Source organism: Cyanidioschyzon merolae, chromosome 12, assembly GCF_000091205.1.
Source record: "Cyanidioschyzon merolae strain 10D DNA, chromosome 12, complete genome".
NCBI lineage: Eukaryota > Rhodophyta > Bangiophyceae > Cyanidiales > Cyanidiaceae > Cyanidioschyzon > Cyanidioschyzon merolae.
Window position 1 is genome coordinate 634283 of NC_010138.1, and position 26532 is coordinate 660814.

Genomic DNA, 26532 nt, shown 5'->3' on the forward strand with positions numbered 1-26532 from the left:
ATATTTGTACTTGCATGCATCTTTTTATGGTTGATAGTCTGTGAAACACAACGTGGCATGGTCGGATGACCGTGTCGAATGTGGTGTAGCGTCTGACGTTATTTTGCCTCGGTTGGCAGCTGACCTCGGTAGCCAAGCGTGAGTGACTATCTAGGCGGGGTCCACTTGACTCGAGACGCCGTGACCCGCCGCAGGAGCCTACACAATGTCTTCCTCGCAGCCTCGATAACTGCATGCGCAGAAGCCGCTGATCCGGTGACATACATTGGTATGCACGGTTCATGCATGCGGTGTTGTGTTGTGTTGTGTGTCTTTTTCTATCACTCTCTCTCACTCAGAAGCCACTGATGCGGTACCGTATATTGGCATTCGCGGCGCGTGGATTCTGTGTTGTGTCCGTCCACTGGTGGCAGATGTGTACGGGATTTGCGTATGAGCGCGACACGCTGAACCGCAGACAATACCTGCATATGCCCCGTCCAGAGGTTGCTGTGTGCTGCATATGCTGCAGAAAACGATTTCGGAACTCGTTGAGAGGGTGCTAAAACGTTGCACTCTAGTGTCCTTCTCTGCCGATTCCCCAAGTTGGTGTGCTCTTCAACGAAGCCGCGAGACGCGGGAAGCGTGCCGGCGTTTGGCAAGCGCTTCCACCACCAGACGAGCATTGTCTGATTCACGAACACCAGCATTGAGGAGCAGGCGCTTACCACACCGGCAGGCATGCCTTTCGGACGTTCTCTCGCGTTGCTGAAGCCTTCTACGAATGGAGAGAAAAGATGATCCATGAATATGAGAGCGCAGCAGGAAGCCACGAGCTCAGCACCCTCACGATACAAGTTCCAACCGAATCAGGCAGACTTGTTCCGGTCTCGTTGAAAAAGCGCTCCGCAACCGAGGCAGAACACAGACCCGTCTCATGCATAGCACGCAACGTGAGTCGCGGCGTGCAGTTCTCGCGGAACATAGCGGCACCGGTGATTTCTTTGAAAATATCGATAAAAAACCGAGATTCTTTCGCGTTGCACCACAAGACCCTTCGAGTTAACGAGTCGAGAACGTGCGCGGCAACCTCGCATTGTTCTGGGTAGCCAAGCGGACGCTCGCAGAAACCGCTTGCTCGAACGTTCCTATACCGAACCGAGGACTCGGCCGGAGAGCGACCAGCGTCAGACGGTATGGAGGCAGCGGTTCGGTGCGGAAGCGCGATCTTGGCCAAACACCCGCTAAACTGAAGCGATGCGCATTTTACAGGCCTCTTTTGTTGTCTGGCACATCTCTAGTGTCTATCATGGTTGGCACTGTATCGGATACGCAGCGTGCTTTCGAAGAAGCTTTCGCGTATCTGCAGTCGAAGCGGTACCGAGCGCTGTTGCAGGTGCGTGCACAGCAGCGCTTCGTTACCCTAACCTATCCTTACGTGCTTCGCCTCACCAGGTAGTGCATTACCGTCGTGCTGTTCCGTGCTGGACGTTGTCGATAAGCACGTCAGCGAAGCGGAGCCACGCACAGCTCCGAACAGCTGGGGCTACTTCTGGGTAACCTTACGAACAAAGCGCGGACTTGCTGCTTCTTTTATTCTTAAAAGCCAATACCTTTTCAGGTTTAGGGCTGAAGCGCACACCCCGCAGCGCAAACCGTTCGTGGGCTACCGCAGCGCTGGTGCGCACCCTCGGCAACTACAAGCGTTACGTCGTCAGCGTGCACAGCTTTGCGAAGTAACAACAGCCGCTTGCACCCACAAGAACCTCCAACGTTACCTGAAGCACGCGCTGCAATCCGACTCTTTTACGCGTGCCCAGAAAAGGTGCCCATTAGCCTGTGGAGTCGGTGCCCCCATTACCACCGTAGCCGCCAGGCTGCGTCAAGCGCTCCGGGGCGAAGTATTTTCCCGCAGGCGGCGTTTCCCGCTTCAGTCATTGCGGAGATTGCATGGGCTCCACTTGTCGCCGCCATGACCCGCAAACGAGTCGAAGCCACTGTGGGGTTCGCAACCACCATAATCAGTGCGAGTGTAGTGCGCTCTGAAAGTAAGCTTAGAGCGAAGCGACGCCTTAGCAAGATTGCCCTCGCACTACGGGGCAGCGTCGCTAGCCTGGGCGAGGCCGGGCCTCCGCACAAGACCTGTTTCTCGCCGTGGTACGCGATCGCCGTACCTGTGGAGGAGCTGGATCTTCCTTTATGTCTAGAAGCCGGACAGACTTTTCGCTGGAAACAACGCGAGAATGGTCTTTGGTGCGGCGTACATGCTGAACTCGCTTGGAACCTCTACCGACCCGATGCCACCACGCTGCGCTACTGCTACGCGCCGGCTACCGTTGATCCAGTTCGCGCCCGCCTCGTGCTACAGGATTTTTTGCGGCTATCCGATGATGCACCATCTCTAGTCAGTTTATATGAGGATTGGAGCAGCAGTGATCCGCATTTTCGTAGCGTTGCACCTTTCTTCCAGGGAACGCGAGTTCTTCGCCAGGACCCGGTCGAATGTCTGTTCTCGTTCCTATGTTCGAGTAATAACCATATTCGACGCATCTCGGGCATGGTCGAGTTTCTCGCTCGACGCTACGGGCGGGCGATCGGCTCTGTACCCGCGGGTTTGGCCGATGATGAATATTACGCATTCCCGAGCGTTGCCGAGCTCGCAGCTCAAGCGAGTGTTGCAGAACTGCGGGCGAACGGTTTCGGGTATCGTGCGGAATTTGTGGTGAATACTGCGAAGGAGCTGGAGTCGCGCGGCGGCAACTCGTATCTGCGAGGTTTGCGGTCTCGGGAAAACAAGGATGAGGTTATTCGGGAACTTGTAACATTGCCAGGTGTCGGGCGCAAGGTCGCTTCGTGCATCGCGCTGCTGTCGTTGGACTGCGCGCACGAGGTGCCCGTCGACACGCATGTGTGGCAACTGACGCTGCGCCACTACGCGCCGGACTGGCGAACGAAATCCCTGACTGAGAAGCGGCACGAGGAGATCGGTGCGCTGTTCCGAGAGCGTTTCGGACCGCTTTGCGGCTGGGCACACCAGGTGCTCTTCATTGCAGACTTAGACGCCTTCCAGGATCGATTGCCGGAAGCTCTACGAGCAGAGCGTACGCTTGCCCGGAAGCGGACGCGGGCAGCAATATCTGCTCGAAAACCTGCAACTCCGCCAGCACAGCGGTCCGAATAGTTGGCGCGCTGTTTAACTCAGTGAAGGACCGGAGTTACAGACGAAGCGCTACTCGAAACTGGTTTCTTTGCAGGATGCTTTCTGCAACGCATCACATGATTCCATGTAGAAAAAAATGCGGCTGTTTCAGTCGCGCGGGTCAGCAGTCGGGCGCAATTTGCGCACGCACGCGCGCCCTGGATGTATCTGGATTCTCTTGTACTTTCAGGGTACATACTAAACATATATGAATCATCATGGACAGGATGTTTACGAACGTCGACGCTCGGCCGGCGGCGTGTCACGCATGCGTGATGTCACGCGTCCCCTCAGTCACGCCGACCTATTTGTGACCAGCGCTTTTGTTTCTTTCAACCGATTTGAAGTTTTCGTTGAACGGGCGTTGAAGGCGTTGTTCACACGGTGTGTGTGTGTGTGTGTTCACAGTAGCACTCCGTCAAACTATTCATCTATCTCACAAGCGGATCAGCGGTTAAAGATTGAGGCGTAAAGCTTGCCAGCGCTGTTGTGTCTCAGTCCACGCGGTCCGGCCTGGTGGGAAACCGAGGGTGCACGTACGTCACGCAAGGGCCTCTCGAGGGACACGGTTTCACTGCCGGTACCCTGGGGTCCCGTACGCGGGCGCTTGATGCCGTCAGCTCTCGATGCGCTCGCTGAGGCTGCAGTACTACAATCTATAGAGAGCAACAACGCGTCAGTTTCGTCGGATGTCAAGAAGCCGGTAGTCTGGGTGGACCCCCAGCGAACAAGCGATGTGACTCGTGAGTGCACGACGTCGAACGCAGCGTCCACCGGGGGTTCAGGGCTTGCCTCCAGCGACGGCACTGCGACCGCTGTGAACTCGGACTTGAATCAGCGGGAGACGTCGCGCGTACCCGAGCGAACAGTCGTGGACGCAGAGCAGCAACAACACCAGCAAATCATTGGAACATTGTGCCAGTTGCGGAACGAGTCCATACAGAAGTTTGATTCAGACAGTTACGCGCGTCAGAAGCACTCGTATTCGGAAAAACAATGTACGACAGATGCTGATAGTACGGGGCAGAGTTTCCTCGCGCAGGTGAAGCAAGAGCCACCGAGGGACGCGAACGCCGCAGTATGTATGCAGAGCAACCGTGAGCGGGCACTGCAAGCTGCACTAGCGTTCGGCTTTCGTGACAAAGACGGCGAAATCACCCGCTGTCCCTGCGGAAGCAGCGCTTACCAGGGCTTTATGCTGGCCTGCGAGTCTTGCGGTGTCTGGCAGCACGGAAAATGCATGGGTATTCGCCGCGCGGCAGATGCGCCTGATCAGTATTTCTGCGAATTGTGTCGCCCGGATCTTGTTCGTCAGCAATGCGTTATTTACGTAAGCAGTGCGACCGAACCGTCAAAGAAGAAGAAAAGCTCTCGGGGAAAGCGACCGGCGACAGAGAAAGCAAACAGTACGGACAGCAAGAGCACAAGTGGTCGTAGCGGGGCTAGTGCCGCCACAGCGCCAGCCGGTTCATTCGCTGCGAATGATCACGACAAGCCGGAAACGAACACCAGCGCTGCATCGGTTATGCAACGCACGTCAGAGAGCACTGACGTGTCGTCGATGACAAACCATTGCGCGGATGATGGAAGACCAGCAGTATGGTCCTCCGTCGACGGCAAGAAACCCGATGATATCGACAGCGGCAGTGGAAAAACAGAGACGAGTGCGCTGCTGGAAACGGAGCACAACTCCCCGAGACGCTCGCGCCACACAGCGCCGAAGACGACCACACCGGCGTTGAGCCCTCCGGTGCAGTCACGGACAGACCCGCAGACACCATCTTTGTTGTTTCCACAGTCGCCTGGCGGAAGTCTTAGCCGGGAGGAGCGGAAACTGCAGCATATCTTACAGCAATTCCAGCGCATGGAGGCGGAGGAAGAACGTCGGCGCCGTCGCGAGGCCGAGCAACACAACGTCCATGTGGAGCGGAGCCCCGGTGAAGGCAACCGCGGCACTAGCGGTTGCGGTAGCGCAACCGACTCAAGCACCGCCATGACAACAGCAACGACTGGCGTCCATGTGGAGCGTGCCCCAGTGAGTCCCAGGAAGTCAGCGCGTTCTGAACACGAAGCGAAGCGTGCACGTGGACCAGCGCGCGTGGGACGTAACCCAGGAGCGCCTTCCCCAGGTCAGGGTCTCGTGACGCATCACTGGGAAGAAACGGAGACTACATCGAGCAATGAGAGAATCGAGTCGCACGAGCGCCCGTCGTCGCCAACGCGTCAGTCGGAGCGCTCGCCTACGGTCGCATCTGCGGGTTCCGCAGCGGCAGCACCGGAGCATCCGAATAGTGCTTCCGTCGAGCTACCTGGCAGTAAGCGCGGAGCTACCCGTGGACATTTAGCATCGGCATCGGAGAGTGATTCGAACGCTGGGAATCCGGTCCACCTGAGAATCCCCTTGCCCGCGAGCTTGTCGGCTTCTTTGCTGGGCAATATCTATGTCACCTGCGCACCGACAGATGCGACACCCGGAGATACCTACTCCAGTTCATCGTCGATGCAAATCGCTGCACCGCGAGCGTCCCCACTAGCCAGGGGAAGCTGGCTCTCGTTCCAGCCGAAGCAAAGCTCTCCCGAGGGCGGCGGATTCCTGCCGAGCGACCCGGCTGCCGAGACTCCGCACAGTGCGCGCTTTGGAAAGAAGCTATGGCTACTGCACCAACACTATCGCGAGCAGCTGGCATGTCTGGTCGATCACTCAGCCAGCAGCAGCAGCAGCAGCATCAGCAGCAGCACCAGCACCGGCAGTAGTGCCGGCCCCAGCGTTGCACCGACACTCGACTCGCTTCCCGATCATCTGGAACATTTGCGCATTCGAGTGCAACAGGCCTCTCGTTATCCGGACGATATCCTCTACGCCTTTTTACCCGTCAAAAAGAAGACTGCGGCAGCGTTCCGGCTCGCAGACCACCCGGTCACGGTACCAGCACCCGACTCGCTATCGTAGTTGACGGGTATGGGGCTACTTGGGCATCCTGAACGATAGCAACTTTTGCGTACCCTTAAACTTGGTTCAGCTTTGCGTCGCTGTCACTCGCTGTGCAGTATAGTGCGCATGCTTCCCCAGACGCGTTAAATAAGCAAGCAAGCGAGCAAGCAACACTCGAATAGTCACGATCGCACGTGTGCAAGCGGTTGCGTCAACATTCAGAAACCCCAGCTCGGGTTTTTATATGATGTTCGTGCTCGCGTTGAAAGCGCTCGTTTCACGTCAACCGACCTCGGCAGCGAAGCGCGCTTCAGTCCCCAAGCCCACTCGTACTCAGCCATTCATCCAACTCATCGTGTTTGCTAAGGACTACCGACGTAGAAACGACACTGATTCCATAGCGATCCGCATCTTCTGGTCACGAATCGTGGCACTGAGTCAAAGAAAGCACACTCGAGCTGCTGGAAGCGAAACGTACCGGGTGCTGTTGTCCTCAGAGGCTTGGGCGCGTGCGTAGCGACCGCTCAACAACCCCTGTTTCTTCTCCTTCTTCTTGGATGCTGCTGGACAGCCGTTCCACTCAATTCACAATCCGAACTCGTTTGTTCGTTTGTTGGAGTGCATGAATGACGCGCTTTATTTTCTCTACCAGCATACGAGTAGCTTTGAAAAGTTAACGGACTATGAACCAGCGGTGCTGGTCGAGGCGTCACCACTGGAGCCGTACCAGACCCTGGCTCCAGCGGACGTCGAGCTGGACTTTGCTGTACTGGTTCCCGAGGCTTGTGCTCGGCTCTGGGGCTGGCCACGAAACACCCTTGTCTCGGTAAACGGTAAACACTGGGCGTATGTGGAACTCGTAGAAAGCGAGGTGCAGCATTCGACGCAACCGGCACAGGTCTGGTTGACGCAACCGCTCTGGTGGACGCTGCACCACAGCGACGACGACGATGAGGTACCGTGTCCAACGACTCGTCGTTGCTGGTTGAGTCTCCGTCAAGCAGCGCGTTATGAACCGATCCGCTGGCGACTAGGAAGCGTGCCGGCGACTCGGGTCGTTGCGGAAGCAGTTCCTCGCGCAAAGCGTGTACGCGTGGCGGTCATCAACGACGGTAGGATCAGGGACCTCGACGCTGAGGTCGCATCAGCGCTCGTACAAGCGGCATTTCGTCGATTCATAACCGAACGAGCACCTCATAGACCGCTCTTGCTCAAGGTCGGGGATGTGCTGGCGGTGCCGTTGCCCGCCTTTGCTGAGCCCGAACGGCAAGCGCAGACTCGCGCGGACTCCAGTGAGGTGCCCTGTCGAGCCGCTGCACCAGGCACGGAATTCGTGCAGCACTCGCTTACCAGCTGGTTCGAGTCCATTCATCGCCCGGTATTCTATACACGGGTTATGGCGGTGGATGCTGACGATGACGCTGCTGCCTCGGTATCGACGTCGTCACTGCAGAAGATCGTCAGCGACCTCGGTGCAGCTGTCGATGCCGATCGAACTCGACTGCTGCAGGAGGCGCACCTTCCCGGACAGACTGTCTATCCGCTGCGGAATCGTTGGCATCTCCGAGCTCGAGCCTGGGAGAGAATGCTCTTCGAGCAGGCACTGGAGCCGCTGAACAAGTTGAAACAGGTGCTGGACGCGAGCCTCGCATGGATGCGTTCACCGGGTAGCGAGTCGAGCAGCAAGCGGGGTGCCCCAGGCCCACCGCTCTCCGTTTTGGCGGTGCTCGTGTATGGAAATCGGCCACTTCAGACGTTGTGGACGTGTTTGCAGGAACTGAATGCCTGGGGTATGCATTTATGTGAAATCGATTGCGCACTGCTAATGCCGGCAGGTGTCGCAGACCGGACACCCGCGAGCGCTTCCAACTCGAGGGCGACGGCAACGCTGGACCCGTGGCAAACGCTGTTAGCTCATTTGCGACTGGCAGAGGAGCGGTGGCGAGACGCCTGGCCTGCTGTCCTGTTTCTGTCTCGCTTTGACGTTCTGGTGCGACTTGTATCACCGGGCGCTTTGGAGCAGGGCGTCAACGTGGAGGTGCAACGCGCACTGCTGGCAACGCTGCGGCGTCTGCTGGGCGATCGCACCTGGTACATAGACACGGCAAGCGTAGGTAGCAGCTCGACGAAGCCACCGCTGACCCGTTCGGTGTCCGGAGTGGTGCATCACGGAATGCGCTCAGAGACGGTAAGTGGACAGGTTAGGCGCTGGTTGGTGTTTGTGGATGTTTCAGCGACGACGTTGACGCCGGCGGATTTGCCTGCATCCTTGCGGGGTTTACTGACCGCTGCTTTGGAGACGCCTCCAGTGACGCGGTTGGAAGTTGTACGGGCGCTTGAGCGTACGCTGGTGCATGAATTGGGCACCAGCATTCCGTTTGGCGACGCTTTCCGCCGCAGACTGGGGGCAGCGCTTGCCGATATCCAGACCTGGAGAGAGTCGGAAGCGTTGGCCTTGCTTCGGCGTTTGGCGGGTCGTTTGCAGGTGGCCTCTGTGAACGGCACCCCGGCGCCAGGCGATATCGAGCAGTACATTACGTTGGTTGCTGATAGTGCGCGCTTCTTCCAGCGGATGCGAATGGCGGTTACTGTGGGGATTCCCAGTGTACCACAGGTCCGCTGGACCGATATCGGTGGACTCGAGGCCGCCAAGGAGGAAGTCCGCACCCTCTTGGGATCAGGTCCGGGATTCTCGTCGTCGTCGTCGTCAGCAGCAGCAGCAGCAGCGGGGAGACGGCTACCTCGTCGATCAGGGATTCTGTTTTACGGACCTCCGGGGACGGGTAAAACGCTGTTGGCCAAGGCGATAGCAAGCGCGTGCGGATGTGCATTTATTAGTGTCAAGGGACCCGAACTCATGAATATGTATATTGGCGAAAGCGAGCGGAATATTCGGGAGATTTTCACGAGAGCCCGACAAAGCGCGCCTTGTGTCATTTTCTTTGACGAACTCGATAGCATTGCGCCTCGACGGGGTGCTGGCAGTGACTCGGGAGGCGTCTCTGATCGCATGGTTGCCCAGCTGCTCGCGGAAATCGATGCTTGTCAGATGAGCAGTCGTCCAGGTCGACTTGCATCCGTGGCAACGGTGCTTGGGGCAGCCGTCGATGATGCAGCAGCAGCAGCAGCAGCAGTGGATACGTCGGCTTCGCGGCCCACAGCGGCGGTATTTGTCCTTGGTGCTACCAATCGACCCGATTTGTTGGATCCAGCGCTCTTACGACCTGGTCGCTTCGAGCGCTTGGTATATATCGGTGCCCCGTCGACGATGGCGGAGAAGCTTCAGGTCTTGGAAGCGCTCACCTCGAAGTTTCAGCTCGCACCGGATGTGGATCTCCAGCAGGTTCTTGCTTCTGCACCTCCCGTGCTCACTGGAGCAGACCTGTACGGGCTTGCGGCGCAGGCGTGGGTACGTGCTGCAAAACGAACCCTTGCTGAAAGCACGCTCGGAAATGCGTACAGGGACCTCATGAAACGACTTGTTGGTGACAGCGACCAGCGCGGTAGTTCAGAGGCCGCATCGAATGGTGCTACCACTGCCACTGCTGCTGCTGCTGAAACTACTGGAGATGCTGCGACATCGACCAGGTTGTCTACGACGTCCGCAAACGGTAGCGAGCCGGTATCTAGCGTCGCAGACGCCTCCTCGGAGACCGTAACACCGCTGGTGATCGTACGGCAGGAGGATTTGCTGGAAGCAGCGCTTCAAGCGACCAGCTCAGTGAGTTCCACGGACCTGCAGCGCTACCGGGAGCTGTTTGAGCGCTTTACCACCTCGAATCGAAACGATGTTGCCTCATGGGATGGGAACCTGGATGCCGTCACCGCCACCGCGACGCAACCCTGAATATGCGTCCAGCTGAGAGTCCGGAGCGTTCTGGGCGAACACTCCGGATGACTCAATGCACGGCGATGGACGTGGTGCGCTCGCTGCTGACTTGTCGCTCACGCAGCAGCGACAAGTCACGAGAAAACCCTCCATGAACGCACTGCATGATACTCGCGGAATCGAGGCCAGCAACTGCGGTCTGGTATCGTTTGGCTAGTGCGCGCTGCTGCCCGCTCTTGCGTCTTCTCCCGTGGGTTACACTCGTATCCGATGAACATGGGAGAATAAACAGCCCGCCCGGTACCTGCCTAGCCACGGGGTTTTGGGCTTGTGTCGATGTACAGATTGCCTAGTCGAGGTGCAGCGATAATGTATCACGGATTCACGTGTTTTTCTAGGATTCTGAATCGACTCTGCATGGTTCCATTGACGTTTTTCTCCATATCTTCGATCGTTCCGTTCGAGAGCAACGCTTAGGCGCAGTCACAAGCGCTGCTGGATCGTCGAGTATCCATGATCGACGTCATTTTCTGAGGCTTGCTTCATACGATCATGTCAGCGGATCACTGAACATGTTACGATGAATCATTGATCCGCCTCGAAAGGCCAATGAATCGGTATTCGTGGCCATGCAGCAGGAGCAGCAGTGGGATACTTTGCATACACCATGCATCCGGAGGCTCCCGTCTCTTCTGGTTGCATAGAAATGGGCCTTGGAGTTTCATCTTCGCAGCAACGGTGTTTCGTGGAGCGTTCGTCAACGCTCTGGATGACGGGGCATAGACGGATCGAATTCGTCGATTGCTTCTCCAATCTGGATTTTACGTGCGGTACTCGTTTCATCGTGGACAACATCGCGTTTCGTGATTGCTTTGTCGAATGGAACAGCGTGCACATGCGTCTCCGGTAGACAGCGTACTCGCACTGGGAATCGTCAAGCACGAGCTTGTGATCCCCCGGTGTCTGGCATTGTGTGCAGCAGCAACGGAAACCAGCATCAAATTGTATCACCTGTATGTGTCAAGGGCATGTACCGAGCGATGAAGCAAGCATGGACGCGCCGCAGTGCTCCAACCGGACCAAGAGGTGTGATATTCATTCGGGGAACCGGTAACCGCTGTGAAATGTCACCGCTTTGAGACGCGCGCTAAACCTGCATACAAAGACAGCGTGATCCCCGGGGAAGCGAAGCGTAGATCGACATGACGCGCTGCGCGTGAAACGCTCGAACAACATCCCAAAGTGGCGACACACGAAGCTGGAGCGCCAAGAGCAACCAGCACATATAAAGCCGCAGAAACGAGTGAGGACAAGGACGCAGTCTCAGATCAAGCATGCCAACACTGGTGTACACCACGATAATGAACGACGAGACGCAATCTTAAGCGTCGACGCTCGAGTCAGAGGAGCATCTCCACGCAACGCGGACACGGGGTGCAGGACTAGGAATCCGATCTACAGTAGAGATCGAGCCAGCGAACTGTACCTCGGTAGCGTACCCATATCACCTGATGCTTTCGAGTTGGTACAGCTTACCGAATCACGAGCAATCTCTTAGGATGGTATGCTGCAGCTATGCGGTGCGTCGACGCCGCGCCCCCGAACGCAGTACCCCGACAGACGGCCAAGCACAGGCGCGTGTTTCTCTCCGGGTAGGTTTGCGTCTTGGCATATAAGACGCGATCAGGGCCAAGTCTAGGTAACGGAGCGTACATCCGTTTTCGATGCTATCGAGTACAACGTGTCCAAATGGACACATGATTCCCGCAGATGACGCGCAACTGGGACACTGATGAATACGAGCGGCCGGCCTGATGCTCCCGCAAGGCGCCACGCTTCCGACAACTCGCTTTCGTATGCGCAAGCACGCGCGCATGCACCCTTTCAACACCCTGGAGCGCCATACCCGCCTCCATACGCCCGAGTGATGCTCCAAAGCGCCGCCTTGCCTCATCTCTACTGCACGCTTCGTCATCCGGTGCAGTGCGCCTCCAATATCGTGCGACGGTAGGCGCAGAGAAAGCGCCAGTGATCGCTGGCAAACACCAGCGCGCCGTTCCCTGTGGACGCACCACACACTGCCGCTCGACAACGTTACCTCCATAATGCTGAGCTGCAGCCGCATCGATGGAGGCATCTCGAATCCCGGTGTGCATCCGCGCCTGTACAACGGATCATTTGCGTCGCTCAGCATCGCGTATGACGTGGAGCGGCGATTCGACGAGAGCGGCAACATGCCAGAGTAACCGATGCGAGACGGTGCTCGCGAGCTCCTGCTTTGTCCATCCATCGCCGGTACCCGCGCTTGCAGCGGATTCGTCTCCAGGGGATGTTGTGAGCAGGCGCAGGCTCGTGGCACTAGCACGCTGCATAGCGTCGAGGTTCGCGTCTCGTCCGGTGCCGGACTCGAGAACCTGAACCAGTGCCGCCGACAATACGCCGATAAGGGCCAAAAATTCCGCAGCCCAGGGAATCGCTTCCTCTGTCGACTGCGACGACTCGGAGTCAGCATCGCGAACGTGCATCATTGCGGCTTCGCGTTCAGTGTACAGCCAGCAGCCCAAACCGTGGAGCAACACAAGATCTTGAGCGTTCTCCACTGACAGGACGCGCCAGCGAAGGAAAATATACAGGATCCAAAGCGCCAGCAGTTGCACGCGACTGAACGGCGGTGCGTTCCAGAGGATTCGCAGCCAGAAACACCACGGCGATGCGGCGGGCTCGCCGCCAGCCACCGCACCCGTCACGACTCGCAGCGCGTGGAGCGTGGACGCACGTCGGACGGTGCTCGCAGCGCCAATGATCGCTACGAAACCCAGGCAACCGACAAGCACGAGTTCCTGGCACGGCGAGCGAGCATCGTGATCCTGTCCGCTGACCTGCTGCAGCCAGGATGCGACACTGCGTCCCATGTGACCTAGATACGCACTGGCGCGTTCTGCAGCATCGCCAGCATCAGCGTCGGTCTGCACCAGCGTCAACGCCAACGCCTGCATCGCGGAGAGCGCGGATAGCAGGTCTGCAGGTCCGAGTGCGTACTCGCTGGCAGCAAGTTCGCACAGATGCGCAGCAAGATCGCTTCGAGACGATACCAGTTGAGAAGTGCCCGCCGGGTGTGCAGCGCGGCGAACGCGCTGCCGCAGCTCATCCCAGAGCAGTGCACCAGCAACCCGAACCAGTGCCATACGCCTCGCGTAATCCTGTCGATGCAGGGTGTCGGGTACCTGCAGCGGTCTCGCGTCCGGTGCTCCCGGTCTATCCAGTGACGCGTGCAACCCACTGAGAAGCCAAGGTAGTACTTGGCTTCGATGGATTGCATCCATGAGCGCTTGTGTTTCGGAGGCGTTCGGGCACTGGCCTGGCAGCGACCTGAACCACGCATCGGCGAACTGAACGAAGCGAGCGCGATCGTTGGTACGCAGCGTCAGCAACAGCACCTGGCGCCAGTGCCGCCATGGCGCCGCTCGCTGACGAATCGCAGCAGCGATCGCGTGAACGCGCCAGCTTTCCGAGACCGCTTCCGTGGCCTCGGATGACGTTGCCATCATCCATTCGTGCAGCGGCACCTGCTCGAGCAGCCACGACACAAGGTTCACCGGCAAGCGACTACCTGCCCAATGCATCCACAGAAAAATGACGTTGTCTTTCCAGGTCGTTTGCGCGGACTGTCCGCGCACCTCTGTACCTGGAAACAGATCTGCGCTGGTCTCTGGCATTCGCGATACGCTGAGCGCATCCAGCCAGTCGAAGAGTTCCGGTTGCCGACCAGCGAAGCATTTGTGGAAGCGCTGGCTACCTGTTGGCTGCGCGAGGACGGAACGCACAGCTTGGCGAGCGCGCTTCTCCAGAAGCGTCCGCTGAACCTGCGCATACCAGGCAAGTGGTGTGCACGGAACCGATGGACTCGACGCCGCAGTGTATCCCAGCAAGGTCCGCATCGCTGCCAACGACTCGACCAGCGCCTCGCCGGTCACGAATGACGAGGCAGCGTCGCCCGTGGACGCGTCGTCGTCGTCGTCGTCGTGTAGCAGTACACGCCTTGGCGTCCTTGCTTCGTCTTCCGAGCACACCACCGGTAGCACTGCTTCGTAACGAATGCACGGCAGATTGCAAAGGCATCGCATCAAGGAATGCAGCACGGAAGCAATGGCCGGCAGCAGCTCTGTTCTGGACGGCTCCGTGTGCAGCGCCAGGAACGAGATGCGCCACAGCAGTATTGGATGCTGGGCAGCGCGAATCAGACGATGGCATTCTTCGAGATTCTTTCCGAGCGGTTGCAGGATTGGCCAGATCCGGATGAGCCACCAGCACCAGAGCCGCGGCGCGACGCTCGTCTGTGCGCATGAAAATACGTGGTTGTTGTTGTTGTCGTCGTCGTCGCCGCCGACATCACCACCAGCACCACCATCACCATCATCATCAACAATGTCGTCATGCTGGTCGTCGTCGTCGTCGTCGACTGCTGGCATCCGACCGGTGGCGTGGCGTTCACGGACTCGACGCTGGTGCTCGCGGTGTCGCGTGCTGGCTGCCGGAGACGGGCCCTGCTCGCCGCTAGCGTCGAGCGCAGTCACGGTACCAGTGTCCGCGAATCCACTCGCTTCGACGGCTGCGCGATGGAGCACGCAAGTCGGCAGCGTCTCAACGATAAACGAGCGAGCAAGCGCAGCGCTCCCGGAAGCAGCGGACGCAACTTGTGCTGCGCTCTCAACCAGGTCGCGGAACTTGTCGCATGCGTACAAGGTCTCCAACAAAGATCTCCCCTGATCAGCACCGATACCACGTTGCAGTTGCTGGAGCAGGCACGACGCAAAAACCCTTTCCTGGTCGGCTGCCGGGCACCTGGTGCATTCGGCGATGCGCAGGCGCTGGGCCAAGGCTCCGAACATCCCGCGCAGCGCGTGCCTGATGGGCGCCGAGCATCCGATGCCGGCGCGCTGCCGCTGTTGGGACAAGTCGCTCACCAGTGCCGCAAACTGGCGAATGACCTGTTCGTGACAGGGTATGCCTGTAGTCTTGACCAGTTTTCGGAGCACGGTCAGCAGTTCGAGCAGAAATCGCGATTGCTGTTGGTGCACGCCCCTGGAAATGCTCCAGCCTGGAGCTCGACAGCCATGCTCGTCAAGAAGTTTGCTCGCATGATGGCAGCACAGTGTGAACAGGAGCGTTGATCGACTAGAGAGTTCTTCCGACGGGAGTACCGCGCAAACCTGGAAGCAGGCGCGGAGTCGCAACTGACTTGAATCGCTCGTCACGAGACGCCCCGGCTGGGGTGCGTCTTGCGTCCAGCGTCGCGATGACAGCGGCGATGCCCAGGTTTGCCCGGCGGGTCCGCGCGCTGCGTCACCGTACGCGAGCGAGGCGCCCGGTTGGACCGCGATCCCGGCATCCGCTGGTAACTGACGGTCACCGGATTTCTTTTCCAGGACTGCACCGTCACAGCAAATGCATTCTACCACATAGTCCGCGAAGCCGGAAATGCGCAACGCCTCTGCGTCTTCCCAAAGGACGGCGTTCTCGTCGGCAGAGCGCACTGCGGCTGCGAGGACGCGCCCCAGCACCTGCAGCATGCCACGCAAGGAGCGCAACGCGAGGAGATTCAGCTCGAGGAAGTACGGCTGTGCGATGCATCGTTTCAAAAAATCCGACCATGGCGCCGACAAGGCGACCCGTCGCCACCCGACGAATAGGTTCTCGGAATGCATTCGAGGTTGCACCTTAGCTATGCGCTGACACATGACGCTCGACATGGAGAGCACATTGGCGGCGTCGGCTGAGCAGGCACACCGCAGCGCTCGATGTGACACGAGTTGCATCAGTCGAGTGCAACATGAAAGCGCCGTCTCGGGGCTCATATACGCTCCCAGAGCTTGCATGAGCAGGCGCATGGTGTATAAGACACGCGTCGTCGCATTCGCCGCCTCGATGGCGGTTTCCCGATCTTGGCTACACTGAAGAAGCAGCTCGTGATCGAGGAAGGCGAGCAGCGCCTCAAACGCATCACGGCAAACGGTTCCGAGACGCTCGCGCCAACTAGCTGAATCAGAGACGGGCCCGGTGACGGCCGCTCGATAACCAAAACGGCACTGCTGCATTGCGACTAGCGGCTGACCAGCCTTCTCCCGGCACTGGGCGACTGCCACAAAGAATTGCAGAAAAGCACGCATCTCATGCCATACGCCGTCCAGGCTGGCACAATGATGAGCAACCCCAACGAGGTATACGGTTTCCAGGGTGGAGGCGTCACCTTCAGGCCGCGCTCTCGAAATCTGCTGTGTGCATTTGGACGTGACGCAGCATCCGCTCATGGCGTTGTGAAGGTCAAACGCCCGGCTCGTGATCTGACAGAGCACCTGCAGAAGCGACGTGGTCAGGGCCCTCTGGCGACTGCTCGGTTTCAACGCTCGCTGCGTGGCCTGCTCCATTGGCGGCGGATTTGGTGCAAGCTCGGCACTGCCAGCAGCTACCGCAGTTGCGATGCCATGAATCAGATACGCCAGCGCCTCGCCAAGCGCCGTGGCAGTAGCAGCAGCAGCAGCAGCAGCAGCCATGGAACCCTGCGACATCCCCAACGTGCCATCCAAACCAGCAGGCGACTCGAGGAGCTCTAACCAGTCCAGGGCATACTGCAGCCTTGTCGCTGCACCCCGGTGATGCTCATCGGCGAGCACACGCACGAAGCACACAACACAGGGCTGTGCAGGCGCCAACGATCTTGAGCGCGAACGTGCAGCTCTTTCCAAGATCAGCCAACGACTTGGCTCTCCTGGATGCAACTTTTCGCACTCGTTCGAGTGGCTTTCCATCGAAGAAACCCCAGCGAAGTTTGATGTGTTTGTGAAAGCAACCCGACACAAAGACCTGCAATGACACGAGCGCGTACACACTCCAGAAATGCGTGCATGGAATACAAAACAAAGTCTGCAGCGCAGCACGCATTATAGACGCTGATGCGTGCGCTGATGGAGACACGTCATTTAGCGCACGCATGAACGCACGCATGAACGCACGCATGAACGCACGTCATTCAGCGCACGCATGCGTAAACTGCGATCGCATGGAATGCGCAACGTGCTCAGGTGCCAGCCGGATTCACCTTCTGTGTGTGTGTGATCAGCAAAACGACAAACGTTCTACGACCATGACGGGTAAATATAAATACCCTTTCACAGACGCATCCTAGGCTTATTTGACCCGCCGACTGCTATCGAGTTCAGTTTTTCCTTCTAAACTTCGAGCCTGAGAGGCTGTACCACCAAGTTGGCTCGCGTCAACTCCGCGGGTCTCTTGTCTTTGGCACCGCGCATCGACTTGTATATTAATCGAGGCGTTGACGTCTCGGCTCACGAACTCTTTCCGTGGATTGACGCAGGTTGAATCCATCAGTGCAAGAAATGTTAGAACTCGTGCGCTCTCTGCCACTGCAGTCTCATCGTTATCCTGTCGGGCAAACATCTTTCCTCGCCTATCTATCCTCTACTTCTTCTATGTCAATTGCTCTTCTTCGCTCGATAGTCGACGACGCGAACATGTTTCGTTCTTCTCTGGCATCCGGCAATGACGGCCGTTCAGGATCCTCGACGTGCATCTCCAGACCTGTCTCTTAGATTCTTAATATCTTCAAATGAACGCGCTCGGAGCGCAGCTGCTGTAAACCGCGGAAAAGTATTTGATGACACGCACCTAAGCTTGGAACATACTTGAGATGATTGACTAGAAAAGCGCACTGAGCGACTGAGACGCTTCTGCTTGCGGGCTGCTCAGTTGCATGGTGGCATGTGTGTGCGGGCTTCTCATGCTCGAACAGGGCGCACGTGCGCATCTATACTTCATGGGAGCGACACACGCGCGACGCTGAATCAAGCGAGTCCCGCGGGGCGCTGCTATGGAAGGGCTGGCGAAGCCGCTCGGCGATAGCTCACTCGTGGCGTTTTAGCAGCGACACCAGCGGCAGCTGCGACAGATACAAGTGCATGTAATTGATGCGGGTGGCCATGTGCTCACTCGGACGCCTCTCGAGGCAGGTGTTGCGCGTTGGGACGTCCGGTCCACGGTGCCGCAGGTACCACGAGGGTATCGTTGCATAGCGTCTGAAAGCACGCGCACTCTTGGAACAAGTCACTGGTGTTGCAGAAGTATTTGCTGCGTGTAAACGCGAACTCTTTTGAAGTCTCGTGTGCGTGTAAATACCACGGTACTTCTGTAGAGCGGGCAGCGCGACCTCCACGTGACGTCTTTCTCACAGCGCCTGACCTGAACGGCACTGTCCAGGCGGACGAAAGCTGGAATACCCGTGTGCGGCTTTGCTTCCTTGCGTTAGTCGGGTCTGCTCGAGCTCACGGTTGCACAGGTCCCGTCAATACTGCTCAGTCGTTTCCCAGCGACCGCGGTATCACCAAGGTCGCAACACGTCGCCCCAGGCGTCAGCATTGTGTGCACGATTGGTCAAATCGACAGATCGATCAGGCACCTCGTCCGGTGTCCGATGAACGTGGCGTACTGGACTGCTCGCTGAGTTCCTGCTGTTCGATCTCTTTTCTGAACATTTATGAATGCACGTTCGCAGCACTCCATGTACAGAAGACAGGAATTACGGATTCATACGTGGTTTTAGGATTCGTGATCATCCTTTGGGTATGCCTATCGACGAAACCGCACGCTATACCCTCTTGATATCTCGCGCGGGAAACGTACGCAGAGGTGTACATCTCGTCTATTTGCATGAAAACAGGGGTTCTTGGACCCGGAGTTTATTAATCGCAGCGATTGTGTCTAGCGAGGAACGCATCACGATTGTGCTTAAAGCGAGTTTAGAAAGATCGAGATTTTCGCACTGGTTCTTTAGGTTGGATGCCCTTCCAGTACTTGTCATATCATGGACATGCTATTGTTCCACGATTTCTCTATGTGATGTACCAGTGTGCGCGTGGGTTTCCACAGGATACAGTACTCGTCGACGGGCCACTCAGAGCAATTTGGTTACTGTGGAATACGACACTAGACGCGGGCGCACACGAGGCCATCGCGGGCAGCCTCTCTCCTTGTCACCGGAATGTACCGAGCGATCATGCAAACGTTCACGCGTTACAGCGCGACGAGTACCAGGAGGACGAGGACCGGTGATCATGGACATATGGGATGCTGATTACATTCAAGTGTCACTACTGCGAGTGGCGCACCGAGAATCTATCGAAAAAAAGACGAAAATGGCAAGCAGAGTGTAGATAACAACTGCCGTCTGTGCATGAAACGCGTTGTCAATAACCGGAAACAGGACAAAATGTACCTTAACAATGCCATCGACGTTCTTCCACTGCTTCTAGTGAAGCTTGGTACCAGAAGAGACCTGTTTATTTCAAGCCTGACGATATGTAAGAGAAACGGAAACTGTCGAAGAACAATCCCACAAATCCTAATAGTTATGACAACGAGAAGAACTGAGTTTGAAACGCGTACACCCGAGTTCGATTCCCCGTTCCATTTTCTCCTGAAGCAGCTGTCGTGGAACGTGGCAGAGGTCTGGAACGCGACCGCGGGCGCTGCATCATTGATCAGAAGCCTCACTGATAACCAACGCGTACTTGGAAATCCCTGGTCAATGTAAAACGCTCTCCAAAACGATGGAAAATGGATCTGGTGCTAGAAGCAAACCTTTCCTGAAACAGTGCAGGCATCGACATCTCGTACGCGCTGTACTGTGGAGGTTGCCAGAAGAAAGAAGCGCGCCCCAGTTCGGCGCGACGCAGCGCCAAGCAATGTGAGCGGGCGTTGCGCTCAGCGTCCAGCATTCTACTTGCCCATGTTAGCGAGGCAGCCAACACGTTTACGTCTAGAGCCATTGGATCTGGAAACCCTCGATAGGGTGATTCAGAGACGGCACGAGGAGCGGGCTATTCCGGAGCGAGCGACGCGGGACTTGGCGCCGGCCGAGCAGGACAGGACACTAGCTTCTGGCAGGGCGAGCGTCTCCGCCGGTCCACCGGGCGTTGGCGGTAAGCTGCTGCCGCGTGGTGCAGGTCTGACGACGCGTCAGCGCATCGGTCTTGAATAGCGCGCTCTGCAAGCTTTCGGTAGCTCGCACTCCGCTCGACGCTTGAAAGGAAACCGCGCGACCTTGTGCAGTGTTGGAGCTCCGCGGAAGCGCCTCCGAAACGGCGCGTCGGGGTGCTCCGGCACAGCACCGTTTATGCTCAGGTGCCGCTGAACAAGGCAAGACTAGACTGAACGCACGTGCTTCACGCCGGGATATGATATCTGGGCAGCGCGCTACACCTTTATACTAGGTCTATCGATGATGCTTGTGACGAGCTTCGGTAGCGACGCTGCGGCCGGCTTGTCCCGGGCCCACGACTAGGGGTCAGTGGCCGCGCAGTGAACGGCCAAGGTGCCTCGCTCGGTAACCAGCCGCGTCGACTTGCATACGTCGATGCCTGCGGCATTTCCAGCGGTTGGTACGCTCCTTCAGCAGGTGCGTCCGAGTAGAGCGCCTTGTCAGGGACGGATTCCGACTCAGTGTCCGCTAACCGACCAGCTATGGCATACACCACTTCCACGTAGAGTGCGCCTCCGATGAGGTCCAACAAGTAGTGGTGCTGGAGGTAGAGTGCTGCCCACCAAACCCAGAGGGTATAGGCCCAGAGGAACCGGCCTTGCTGGGGCTCGAAACTCGCCATCAGGTACGGCCATGCTGCATGGAGACTGGGAAAGGTTCCGAACACAACTTTGCCAGCGGTCGCATACATGGTCCTGTAAAAATGAATCCCAAACGCATCATCAATCCGATCGAGTAAAGCAGGATCCCCTTTCATCGTATAGTCTGGTGGCCGAAATCCGAACTTTTCATAGTACCATGGCGGAGCAGTTGGCACGAAGAGATGCGTCAAGACACCAAGTAAGGACACCAGCCCTAGAAGGCGTCCAAACTGCAGAATGCGTCGCGCTGGCGTTCGCCGCAAGATCAACAATGCGATGAATGCGAACGGGAGCCCAGCGTGGACGGTATAGGGGAAAGCGGCAAGAAAGTCTAAGAAACTCGCTCCGCGACCGTGATCGTAGCCGAAAAAGAACCATCGATGAGGGTACAGCAGATATGATTCGAGTATCGGAATCCAGCGTACGTGGATGTACTTTGGTTTCCATGCACTCGGTATCACATCAAAGAAGTTGAACACGGAGAGCCAGGCGATCACCGGCCATAAGTACCATAGAACGGTGCGTAGCAGAAAAACCGCTTTTGCGGAAAGAGATGAACGCATGGCGAGCTCCTCTCTGAGCGGTGGCTGTGTACTCACCCCTCTAAATACCGTCTGTAGAAGCCTTGTGCAGTGATCTGCCGCTCGTCCTACCGCTGTCGTACAGCTGTTCCAAGCGCGGTACAGCCGCGTCTCTCCAGAGGGCGAAAATCGCTCCTCATTGGCATCATAGACACAGAAGCGCGCATTCGATTGCACTGACTCCAAGTCAGGGTTGCCTTCCGTCGCCGCCGGAAGAAACCTCATTTCCAGCTCTGAATGTCGCGCAGACGAGTGCTCGTTCGCTTCCGCATCCGATGAGCTCGACGCATCATACACAGCTTCAGGAGTCGAGGATGCGCTGCCCTCGACAAAACTGCTCATCGAGAGCATGCTATCTGCTTTGGACAAGACTAGCGTCCCAGACTGCAACTCTGTTTTTGAGTGCAACGCCTTGCCGTCATCATCGAAGGAAAACGAACGCCCCGAATGCCCTGAACGTCGCTTACGAGAGCCTCGTTTTCTACTCGGACGTGGCTCGCTATCGCTACCACTTCCACCGCTAGTCGATGATGTATAAGAAACGCTGCATGGGGAGCGTTCCGGAGGAAAGAATACAAACCTCGCAAGTCGATAACCTAAGAGGCGGAAGTTGTTCCACACGGAGGACTCGCGGCCTCGCTCCGTGGCGCGGATGCGGCTCTCCGAGCCGTGAACGAAACGCTCGCTCCAGAGCGATTGTGAACGGCGGCGACCAGTATACAACTCCTGCTCTTTCTCAGGCGCAGTACGCGACGAAAATGACTCGCTGAACGGTTCACCACCAGAAGCCAACAAGTTACCCGTTTGGACACTCGAGAGTGTGCCAAGCGACGGGTACCTTGTGCGGCCTACCAGCTGTTGTCTCGCTTCAGCGTTTGAGGGATTCCTGTTCCTGCTTGGCGGTCTCCAGTCCGTCGAAAGGTCAACTATTGTCGAGGGTAGAGATGCGGAGCGGGCGTGTCGGGGTGCCGCCGCCGCCGCCGCCACCGCCACCTCAATGTGTCGGAACGAGCCCGTTGCTTCGTTTGCAGCTGCGCTCTGCGCTGTTCCGAAAGGCTGCGCGCGCTCGCTGTCATCCAACTGCGTTACTACATAATCATTTTGTGCTTCCTGAGCGTCCATTGGGCACCTGACCAGCTCTCAAATGCAAGCGTAGTTCAGCAACACAAACACACACACGTCGTCCTTGTTGACGTCGCTGCACTGAAGCCTACGCAGCGTCCCCTGTGCGGCCACCTGAGCACCGCTCTGTTTGCACCCTATTGCCCACCTTCAACGCTTAAGTGCGACAAAATCCACAAGAGCAACCTTCGCTCCGTAATGGGACAAGGTGCAGTGACAAGGAGGTGGAATACCTCCTGGTACTTGTTTCACCTCCAGTTCGTGCTCGTCAGCAATCGATATCGAGCAGTGTCAGAGTGGATTTCATCGCGATACCCGTCGAGGCTTCTGTTTGCGGGCTGGCTCGAGTGCGCACGCGCCTTGTGGCTGCAGCGTACTGTGATTCGAAGCAGCGGCGGCGGCAGGCGGCGGCAGGCGATGCGTAACGCGAACGTTTGAACAACGGCCGCCGATGCACGCTGAGACGGCGGCGCGATCCGGGGGGAATGCCCGCGCTAGCACGCATGCCTGTGCAGCTGCTGCGCTGGCGCGATGCTACCATGGAATCGCATGCATCCAGCGAGGATGGACCTCTGCTTGTGTCTATGTGGATTTGATATCGATGATTGGGATAGCGTCTATCAAGCCGCGTCCAATGTTCAAGTTCCAGACGCGTAGGCTTGGGAGCGTGCGCACCGGCCTTGTTATTTTCTCTCATCCCGGTTTTGGTTCGCACTCGGTGCAATAGATAGCAGGTGATCGACATCACAGTGCAATGTACCGTATAGATCGTAGATGAATTGCCTGTAGGCTATATATGCTTTCGTGAACAGTGCAAGGCGGACTGCATTCCTCCTGCGGGTAAGTCGTACCACAGTAGTCAGATGGTTGAAGAACGCTGAAAGAAACAAGTAGATGCGCTCAGCGCCGCATACTGGTATTGTAAAAGACCACTTGCGGTCAGCGGCAGAAGAGCGTCTTTTTGATCACCTTACGGCAAGCGAAAAGCGACGATCGTATCAACCAACGGCGTCTCTGTTTCTAAGTAGCTTGTTCGTGTAGCTCTAAAAACAATGCGATACGATCGCGGAAAAGAGTTCAGTTTCATACACGGCCATCTTCCACGCAAAACGCAACTATACGAATAGTTCCTGGAACTCAACGATCGGTATGATGCACAGCAAGAACGAAAATAGGCATTCACGAAGCTCATCGGATGCACTAGAACAAACTTGCACCATTGTCTTCGCGGACGAACATATGCGTATTCTGATATGCGAGTGCACGAGCAGCGCGTCTCTCTTGTTGGCTACATGCATACATTCATACATGCATGCAAGTAGTAGTTCTCTAGTGGCATCGACCATGTGCGTATGTTCACCAGTCAGGCATTTTTAGGGAACGCAAACCCGTATCGCAACTCCGCCAGGATCACCTGTCTACCGCTACCTTACCGCGCGATGCAGTATACCACGGTGCTTGGGCCACTTGCAGTGCGTTCGTCCACACAGTATGGGCCAAGTCTGGGCATACACGCCATCAGGATATCCGTCCGGCGATATGGAGGGAAAGTTTCAGCGTGCGCGCTTCTACCGCCCAGTCGAAAGGCACGGGGAACCAGAGTCGCTCGCTGCCCGGATCCCGAGGCCCTGGCGTATTGAAAGACTGCTTAAACTTCGGCACTGAGAACATAGCAGTTGGACTTTGGCATGGATACGCCAAATTTTAACCGCGATGTTCATAGGGAGCAGGGAAGGCGCCTTGCGAAGAGCCTCACTGGCGAAGCGGCAACATATCCGGCTTGGTACGAGCACGGGCTACAAGCGCAGCTGGTCGGTTCATCAGGCCCCAAATACAGCGAGGGTAGTCTGCATATCGCCATAAAATCGTTCTCGCCTTGCTCTTGAAAAAATACCCCTGAAGCTGATCCATTCACTACGTCACATGCATGATATGAGGAGGAACAAATGCGCTTCCCGTTAAACTGCGTGGGCGCGTGCTTGAACGGCTTACTGCCTGGGTATCTGCTCGAGTTTCCGCGTGTATGCTTGCGTAGCGGCAATTTGATCAACATTCATGCACCTTGTATTCGGTATTGCGGTGCCTTGAACGCATTTTCGCTTCTCGAGAAGAATCATTTGGAATCGGTCAGGCGTTTCGCAAGTACTCCTGTTTTGACGCACGACAAAACATGAACGTGGTTCAACACGCCTCTTCACCAAAGCTCCCAGGCAAGCTCCAGATTTCAGCTGGGTTTCCAGTTTCAACCCAGGCGCCTTGACGATCGTGAACATGCGGCCTGCATCGATAAACAGCAGGAAAAAGGCATAGCGCTCAGATCATCGGCGCGTTCTCGATCGTATCGTTTTTGTGTAGTTCGACGCTCAGTGCTCATGAATGCAACTTTAGCAAGAGATAGAGATGGGGCTGTTTCAAAGCAGACACGCTTGCGCCATTTTCGTCACCATAACATCCAAAGCGTATCGCCATGGGTAGCGCTCTGAAATCACCGCTCGGTCCCTACACACGAACAACAGCTTGCGCCCTTGTTGTAAAACGAGCCATACGAGCCCCGCTGCGTGTCGTTAGTGCGTTCGTACGCGCCCAGAACCGCTATTCTGTCGGTGCGCTCGTCGACCTGTCGCTTGAGCAAGAACACCAGCAACTGTGCATACCGCGCCACTGCAGTTGTGCTCTCAATCCTGACCTGTGCACTGTTCATCCCCGAGATGGAGCCTCAGACTCTGTGTAGTTCAAGATGAGAATGCGAGCTGTCGCTGATCGCCACAGTTTGAACTGGCGGTACAGAAAACGCACATCAACGGCGAGAAAAATGAGATAATGTGCGATGAGCGCCGTACGCAGCGCTACCAACGCGTTCGCTTCGACCACAGAGCGAACCGCATGACTCCCGCGATACAACGCTCGCGATAAGGGTTCCAAGGCGGCAGTTTGCTTCACCAAATGCGCCAGTTCCTGACCCTGACGAAAAATGTGCCGCGAGAACAGTCCAATGTAGATAATGTGGAGCCAATGAAGCCATCGACTGGCAATTGCTGGATCTTGGCGCTGTGCTTGGGTCAGCGCCTGCCAGCCCCGCAGAATCCACACCATAAATGAGGGCGTCTGATTTTCCTGGTTTGCTGCCAGGTACTCCCAGTCTGCATTGTTTGCAGATGCCTGCAGAGAGGGAGCATCCCAGTCGGATGATGCCACGAACCAGTCGTCCTCGGCGGCATCATCGAGGTCGCTTCCGGCGCTCTTATCTCGGCGCAGCGGCCACTGAAACAGGAACTCATATGCCGGACGGAACTGTACCTGCGATGCGTACCGAAGGCCACAGATTTCACAACGCCAGCAGTTCGGGTCTGGCTGACGACGCAACCACTTTCGCAGGCACCCCTGGTGGACGTACTTGAGGGTTCCTGTGCACCGACACGGAGCTATGAGCGTCTTGGGATCACTCAAAGACTCCATATCGACTTGAGGACTGTTCTCAACGGTGCCGCGTACGTCGTCGAGCGCCTCCTTCTCGTAGGGCCGTAACTCGTCCTTGGTCTCGACCTCGCCGCAGGTAGCACCGAACCCCAGCTTGCGACGCAACCGACGCAGTTGGCGAACGAGCTTCAGAAGCAAACGCAAAGCACCACAGTGAACACGCCTGGTAAACTGGACGAAACCTCGAACGAGAATAAAGCTCCACGTCCTGAGAAGCTGCTGCTTCGTTTCCTCTGCTTTGCTCGCAAGGGGTGCAGCGTCGCCTCCGGGGAGGACCTGCTCCTCATGACAGATGCGACAGAAGCGCAAGTTCGTCGAGACTGCGCTCTCAACCCCCGCCATAAACTCCGAACCTAGTCCAGTATAGGCGCTATCCAGTTTCCTCGGGGAGCTCTGAACAAACAGTCTTCCACGGAATGGAGATGAAGAATTTGCCGGCGGTACGGATGCTGCGACGCTACCGCGATGGCCTCTGGCTGGCGCAGTGGCCGTAAACTGCTCTGCTGTGCTCTGCTCTGCATCTGGTTTGCGTTATCTTTGTATCATACTGGAGACAAGGAGCGCTTGTGGGCACCGTGAACACGTCTGAGAGACGGTGTTTTCATTGTGGGATAGCCCGAGCCGAACCGGGTACTATTTTGCGATCTCTTGGGAAACATCGCTTCAAACTTCTCATCTTTTAAAAGAGCAAGCTCGAAACAGTCCTTATACTGAAACGCTT

The 26532-nt window shown here is 57.0% G+C and overlaps 7 protein-coding genes and 2 non-coding genes across 9 annotated transcripts; 4 read left to right on the top strand and 5 right to left on the bottom strand.

Moving 5' to 3' along the window:
• Nucleotides 1–10: 10 nt before the first annotated feature.
• CYME_CML248T lies at nt 11–3265 on the bottom strand. Its single transcript, XR_002461423.1, has one exon. It is a non-coding gene; the product is annotated as a hypothetical transcript (transcript).
• On the top strand, nt 1952–3160 carry CYME_CML249C (probable 8-oxoguanine-DNA-glycosylase; the record flags this gene model as incomplete). The annotated part of the gene is made up of 1 exon (XM_005536814.1): nt 1952–3160. One exon carries the CDS (start codon nt 1952–1954, stop codon nt 3158–3160), a length of 1209 nt encoding a protein of 402 aa, XP_005536871.1.
• Nucleotides 3266–3788: 523 nt separating the features above from the next.
• On the top strand, nt 3789–6128 carry CYME_CML250C (hypothetical protein, conserved; the record flags this gene model as incomplete). Its single annotated transcript, XM_005536815.1, has 1 exon — nt 3789–6128. The coding sequence occupies one exon, from the start codon at nt 3789–3791 to the stop codon at nt 6126–6128; it is 2340 nt and encodes a 779-aa protein (XP_005536872.1).
• On the bottom strand, nt 4371–6777 carry CYME_CML251T. Its single transcript, XR_002461424.1, has one exon. It is a non-coding gene; the product is annotated as a hypothetical transcript (transcript).
• CYME_CML252C (probable peroxisomal biogenesis factor 6) lies at nt 6733–9957 on the top strand (the record flags this gene model as incomplete). Its single annotated transcript, XM_005536816.1, has 1 exon — nt 6733–9957. The coding sequence occupies one exon, from the start codon at nt 6733–6735 to the stop codon at nt 9955–9957; it is 3225 nt and encodes a 1074-aa protein (XP_005536873.1).
• A 2156-nt stretch (nt 9958–12113) lies between these two features.
• On the bottom strand, nt 12114–16745 carry CYME_CML253C (hypothetical protein; the record flags this gene model as incomplete). Its single annotated transcript, XM_005536817.1, has 1 exon — nt 12114–16745. The coding sequence occupies one exon, from the start codon at nt 16743–16745 to the stop codon at nt 12114–12116; it is 4632 nt and encodes a 1543-aa protein (XP_005536874.1).
• Nucleotides 16746–19738: 2993 nt separating this feature from the next.
• CYME_CML254C (hypothetical protein) lies at nt 19739–19990 on the top strand (the record flags this gene model as incomplete). Its single annotated transcript, XM_005536818.1, has 1 exon — nt 19739–19990. One exon carries the CDS (start codon nt 19739–19741, stop codon nt 19988–19990), a length of 252 nt encoding a protein of 83 aa, XP_005536875.1.
• A 223-nt stretch (nt 19991–20213) lies between these two features.
• CYME_CML255C (similar to inositolphosphorylceramide synthase) lies at nt 20214–22334 on the bottom strand (the record flags this gene model as incomplete). The annotated part of the gene is made up of 1 exon (XM_005536819.1): nt 20214–22334. One exon carries the CDS (start codon nt 22332–22334, stop codon nt 20214–20216), a length of 2121 nt encoding a protein of 706 aa, XP_005536876.1.
• Nucleotides 22335–25031: 2697 nt separating this feature from the next.
• Nucleotides 25032–26153, bottom strand: CYME_CML256C (hypothetical protein, conserved; the record flags this gene model as incomplete). Its single annotated transcript, XM_005536820.1, has 1 exon — nt 25032–26153. One exon carries the CDS (start codon nt 26151–26153, stop codon nt 25032–25034), a length of 1122 nt encoding a protein of 373 aa, XP_005536877.1.
• Between the last annotated feature and the right edge of the window lie 379 nt (nt 26154–26532).